This window comes from Acomys russatus, chromosome 31 (genome assembly GCF_903995435.1).
Source record: "Acomys russatus chromosome 31, mAcoRus1.1, whole genome shotgun sequence".
In the NCBI taxonomy this organism is placed as follows: Eukaryota; Metazoa; Chordata; class Mammalia; order Rodentia; family Muridae; genus Acomys; species Acomys russatus.
Genome location: NC_067167.1, coordinates 20339002 through 20345396, shown reverse-complemented (window position 1 = coordinate 20345396; position 6395 = coordinate 20339002). Strand labels below are relative to the sequence as shown.

General features: G+C 40.9%; 1 protein-coding gene across 1 annotated transcript; it reads right to left on the bottom strand.

Annotated features, from left to right (window-relative positions):
- Positions 1 to 343: 343 nt before the first annotated feature.
- On the bottom strand, positions 344 to 5331 carry Kera (keratocan). The gene is made up of 2 exons (XM_051139649.1): positions 4424 to 5331; positions 344 to 565 (listed from the first exon to the last, which is right to left on the bottom strand). The coding sequence occupies exons 1-2, from the start codon at positions 5310 to 5312 to the stop codon at positions 399 to 401; spliced, it is 1056 nt and encodes a 351-aa protein (XP_050995606.1). The 5' UTR covers positions 5313 to 5331; the 3' UTR covers positions 344 to 398.
- Positions 5332 to 6395: the final 1064 nt, after the last annotated feature.

Genomic DNA, 6395 nt, shown 5'->3' with positions numbered 1-6395 from the left:
GAGCTTCCTACCGCTGTCTCACTTTTGTGTTTATAGGAAATATAGACTGCCAGCACAAATACTTTTGGTCGTATCCACGCAAATCATTTTCAATGTTGTAACAATGAAAAAAAGACTTATTTGATATTAGTAGCTGCAAAGAGACAAAAGTAGCTTTGAGTTGAGAGGCTACTTCAACTCTGTGTCAGTTTCGTTAATCATAGAAAAAAGCAAATTAATGCAAGTGCTTCCTGTGTGTCACTGACTGAAGCATCTTTGACTAGAAACAATAAGCTACGCCTATGAAAATGGTGGTTGATAATGACTGCAAATGTTGTTTGTGACACTAGAAGTAGCAACTGGATCTCATCCCACACACATGTCCTCTTAAACCGATCTGCATCTGGCGAAGCTGTGTTTTATATGATGAAAGCCTGAAGAAGCTTGAAGCAGGTCACTAAGTCCATCGGGATCGGAGGCTTGATTTCATTTCCATCCAGGCGCAGGTAGCTCAGCTGAGGTCCGTGAATGAAGGCATCCTGTTCCGCACGCAATGTGGTAGGACATACTGCCGAGACGTTCACATCTATGGAACCAGAGACAGCATGAATGATAAAATGGAAAGACCAAAGGTTCTGGGGATCTGGACCGAGAAGGTACTCCAGTGGTCCTAAGAGGCCGAGTGACCTCGCATAACGAAAGCTGTAGAGATACAAGCCACTCTCATACAAGTGACTGTGCACATCTGTTTCAGAAAAGAAAGCCAGGAAAATTGTGAAGTAACAGCTGAAGTCCCTCACTCTTGTGTTCTGCTATATTTCAGTGTCGAACATTATATAGGTAACATTGTTAAAAACAGTGCTGTAGCCAAGGTAAATAAGATATATCAATTAATGTCTAGGCTTGCACGTGTCTAAATTGCCTTACTATACAAATGTGTTTTATATCATTCTACATATATTATTTACAGACACAAATCTGCCCACATAAATCTATTTAGTGGCAAAGAAGGCATTTGCCAACAGTTGAGTTACAGAGCATTGAGGTCAAGAAATAGCCCATAGATGTATATACCTTGTATTAATGAGAGAACAAACACCTGCCTTGGCCTAGAGCTCGAGGCATCAAAAAAAGCCACATTGAGAGTCTTCTCCAGGGTGAAGGCCTGATCCTCCAGCAAAATGCCGGGAATCTTGGGGAAAATATCTTGAACATCCATATTATCTGCTTTTACCAAAACCATCGAGCAAGAGCTTGTTTTCAACTAGACCCTTGTTAACTTGGGGAGAGTTTCTTCCCTGGGTCCTATTGGTGCAAGAGAATCCACCTGATAATGGTAAATGGTTTTCTACTTGGAAAATGGCTGTGTTGTCCAAACCTTATGTTTTATTGTGAGTTTACTTGGTATAAATAATGGCCCACCTGTGTAAATCAGCCTTGTGATTATAAGGTTTTCACATACATAATCACTTTATCCTCACACAGGCTTTATTGGGAAATGGGACTACTCTTTTCACCTGAGTATTGTAGAAATGCTGAGCCGAGATTAGCCCTTCTCTCTTACCTGAGATCCTTGCCCAATAGGGACATTCTGTTTCATTTAGCGACTTATTTGATATCCCTGTAACCCTCATGCCTCATATCCAGTACATCCAAATAACTGGGATAGGAGAAACATGAGTTTGGGATTTAATTATTTTCCATAAGTTAGGATTTTGCTCTGAGATTTTTGGTGAAATAACTTATTGAAGGGTGTACATATTTTATTATTATTGGTTTTTCGAGACAGAGTCTCTCTGTGTAGCCCTGGCTGTCCTGGACTTGCTTTGTAGACCAGGCTGGCCTTGAACTCACAATGATCCACCTGCCTCTGTCTCCCGAGTGCTGAGATTAAAGGCGTGCGCCACCACGCCCAGCAAGGTGTACATATTTTAAATCAAACTTCAAGTCCCTTAGCATGTTCAGAAGAAAATCGTGGTTTTCCAAAATCACAAAAGAAAAAAAAAAAAAGTTTTGTTTCTTGGTAACAATTTTGTAGCAGCTTGATCATGTGACAAGGAGAACTGTGTACAGGAACAACCATTATAACACAATGTGATGGATTGAGCTATAGTCCAGCAATCCTAACAAAGGGGATCCTCACTCTGCGTTTGTTTCTTTGACAGATAGAACTAGGATTCCTGTGTTAGATGAGGGCATATGGCTTCACTGGGTTTAAGGGGGGAGGTGGAGCCTCTGCCCTTGCTGTGCAATTCTTCTCTGTCTTTGAACTACTGTCAGCCACCTGCACTTCATTTTCCTCTTTGAACTTCCTGACAGTGTCACACAGGGCTCCTGGTAGGTTTTGTGTCTCTCCAAACATGGACAATAGTACTATTACAGATGTGAATTGTTCAGCTCCGTTTCAGAGCCTCCATTCATAAATACCTGGCGTGGGGAATCCCTACAAACTTGCACAAAAGCCAGTTGACTCTAGCACATGCTTATATATAATAATGATCAACACATTGGAAAATATGAACACGGCCTTTGAAAATCCTCTGCAAAAACTCTGTGGAGGAGGACACGTGCTTTACGTCTCAGCCTTGCCTTCAAGACCAGTACCTCATTCCTGGACACGGGATGTCAAGTTCTCAGCATCTGCAACTCACATAGAAAAGTCTCTGTAGAATCGTTTGAAATCACTTTTCTACTCTAGCTATCAGTGGGGTTTCATTGTAGATTAGAGAAAAGACCTCTCCTCCAGAAAAACTCACAAACTCGGCATCCTTCTTAGGCCTTATGATGTTTGACTCAGCTAAATATGCTCATCTAACAGTTTTTCTGTGTTGCATCATTTTCTCCTGACTGGAGTATTGAACAGTACATTTCCTCCCCACAGAGAGATGGGGGAGAGATGTAACTGCTGTGGTGGCAGCATGCCATTTAGTTCCAGGATTTTAGACTCAAGTACACGGCAACAATATAGAAAACAAAATTCTGTGATGCCCAAGCAGATCACAGTGGAAAGACGATCTGATCCTGTAATGGAATGCTTATGGGATCACATGCTTAATGGGACATTCATGAATGATAAATACAAGGCAGAAGCCTGTGCAATGTGCCTGGTTTACTGTCTATAAAATATTTTCATCAACTTTCACACCAAGACAGCATGTAAAAACAACAAAAACAACAAAAAACTTTCCTGAAAAAATCACCCTCTGGTTATCTTCCTAAAAGGCTCATACTGAGATTGAAGATGAATTCAAGGCTGTGAACCAGTAACCCTGTGCATGGAGGATAGAACTGTTCACTTCTATCATCAAGGACAGCCTGCCGTAACAAGGAGGTCAATTTCATCTCAAATGTTCCCAAGAATGGACTCTTTGTAACCACTTCGTCTCTCAATGACGTCTTTACTTCAAAAGACTTCAACCTCATCCACTTTCCACTCCATATCCAAAGCTGTTTTCAAGCAACAATAACATGTCCCTCGCTGTGGGTATGTCATTAAGGCCCAGTGATTAACAGTTCCCAGGGTGCTGGTTTCCATTTCAAGTAAGTAAAATTCTTGAGCAGTGGTCATAGTTCTAATTGTGTGATTCCCAGAGCATCAGGACCAACACCTGGGAAGTTGTTGAGGATTCAAGATCTACCCAAGACCTAATGACTCAAGAACTCAGGGGTGGGTATCATAAAACATACTCTGAAGTAGGAGAAAGCCACTCTAATTGGGGATATATTTTGTTTTTGTTTTTTATTTTTGGGTTTTGTTTTTGTTTTTGTTTTGTTTTGTTTTTGTTTTTTGAGACAGCAATCCTCTGTGTAGCCTTGACTGTCCTGGACTCACTTTGTAGACCAGGCTGGCCTCGAACTCATAGTGATTCACCTGCCTCTGCCTCCCAAGGGCTAGGATTAAAGGCGTGTGCCATCATGGCCTGGCTAATTGGGGATATGTGATTGGTGACAATAGTTAGGAAATTCAGACATCAACTCTTCTGTAATCCCATTCTTAAATCACATTCTACATATTACTCATGAGGTTGTTTGTGCCTTACATAAATTCTTCAATAAATTCACCCACAAAGTGTGAGGCATAGTGGCACAAGCTTCTTATACTCAAGGCCACCATGAAAGACATATTGAGGTATAAATGATGTCTACCCAACAGAAGAAGAACTATCAGAATCTCCACAGAAAAGAAGAGGGGTGTTTACTTTCTCCCATACATAAAAGCCTTATGTAGATGACTAAGGTTCAGTTTTCAATCCCGAACTTGATGATTTGGCCATCTTAGTTTTTTTCAAGTTGTGTAATGAAAACTGAAAATAAATTGCCAGTCCTAACAGCCCATTAGTTGTGGATAGGGGACAACTAACACAGTTGCAATTCCTACAAGGGGGTGGAAACTAGACATAATGAAGGACATTTTGGTCCCAGGCACCACATCGTGGCTACTTACTTCTAATCTTGTTGTGATCTAGGTGAAGATGCTGCAGGTTAGCATTGATTCGGGGGAAGTTGGTGAGCCGATTGTGAGACAGCTGGAGGTCTAGGATCGATGATGCATCAAAGCCCCTCGATGGGAGGCCCGCATCTGATAGTCTGTTGTGGTTGAGCCTCAGGAAGGCCACTTTGGGAATCACGTTGAAATAGTTTTCAGGTATTCCTTCAATGGAGTTGTTGTCCAGAAACAGTTGCATGGTGTTGGCTGGCAATCTTGGGGGCATGTTCCTTAGGGCATTCTTGGCCATGTTTAGCTGCACGAGGTTCTTAAGCCCCTTAAAGGTATCTCTTTGAAAGGTGTTATCTACCAGTCTGTTGTGCTGTAGATCAAGAAGGGTCAGGTTTTCCAGGTTACTGAAAGTCCCCTGTGGGATTCTGGATACCTTGTTTCTGGCTAATTGTAATTGTTCCAAACTTCTTGGCAATGGAGAGGGTACCTCCACTAGCTCATTGTCTTCTAGAAACAGGAAAAGGAGCTTCTTCAGCTGGCTCAGGGCCCCCTTCTCAATGCCATAGTTGGTTATTCTGTTCTTGTTTAAATTAATCCATCTCAGCTGGGTGGCATTCTCAAATGGCTTCTCCGGTACGGTTTCTATGAGGTTGTTTTCCAGGTAGAGGTACCAGATCCGTGAAGGGATGGCGGGGATTTCTGTGAGGCCCCTGTTCTCACAGTATAAGGCAGTCGGGAAACTGGGTGGACAGAAGCACTCTCTGGGGCAATAGAAGTCGTCATGCACATCCCAGTCCTCTGAGTCCTGTACTTCATAGGCCTGTCTCACACTCTGTGTCCATACAGTATCTGCTACGAGTAACAGCCAGAGCATCAAACAGATTGAAGTTGCCATCGCAGTACCTGTAGAGTAAGCCACACACATGTGGTTGATGGGACATTAACCTGTAAGCACTGCAGGCATCAAATCAGCAAGGACTGTTTCTTTACTGGATAGGTGAGAGTATCAACTTCTCATCCATGCATAGCAACTAATACCCGTGTATTGAGTACCCATCACAGGCAAAGCACTTTACAGATGTTAAAAGAAGTTCACAGCCGCTGAGCTTCTGGGTTTAACTGAGTCATAGTGAAAGCTGAGAAATGGAAAGCAAACTTTAGCAACTTTAAGTGCTTTTCCATTTCAAGTTATTAATTCAAGAAACTTTACTCAGACCGGTACTGTAGTATAAAAGACCAAACTGTGATCTAATAAGTGAAGTGGAGACTCCATGCTGCTCCTAAAAGGTGGACATCTGCATGTACTTTTACTTTTACTCTTAAATGAGCATAACATCTGGAGGAGATTTCCCAGATTCTTTTGGCCCTTGGACCAAAGAAAGTAGAGATCAAAGGACAATTTAGAAAGTCATGGTGAAGGAAGGGTCTAGGATCTGAAGAAACATATGTGATTCATCTCTAGTTCTGAACATTTCAGGTAAGTTTTCCTTTTGGGAAAGAGTTGTATAATTTTAAGTACAGAATCAGATTTAGGATGAGCAGCCAAGAAATGGAATTATGAATTCACTAGCATAACCATTATCTTCTACATAATTCTTATAATTTCCCTCATATGGACAATCTCTATTTTATAGAAATGAATATATATATACGCTTATACCTTTATACCTGTATATGACACAGACTTTATACAGAACTAAACATATCACTTGTGTAATTTTGGTATATGTTTATTAAACTATGGCATTATTAATCATGATAAGAAAGAATAAGAAATGTTTAGAACATAGGTCAGAAATTCTCTATTTATATGCCCAATATAGATAGCAACAAATACTAGTTTAATACATTCTGATGTTTGATCCTTTTAGAAGAGAGAAACTTTCCCCATTGAATAGCATCATACATAAGTTACAAGGTACTACTGTCATATATGTATAGTAAATACTTTAAGTATAAGCTCATAACATATGTATTA

Coding starts and splice junctions, on each gene's coding strand:
- Kera (XM_051139649.1), bottom strand. CDS start 5,312: ATGGCAACTTCAATCTGTTTGATGCTCTGGCTGTTACTCGTAGCAGAT. Junction 566..4,423: donor AGATCACAACAAGATTAGAA/GTAAGTAGCCAC, acceptor CTGGTTCCATAG/ATGTGAACGTCTCGGCAGTA.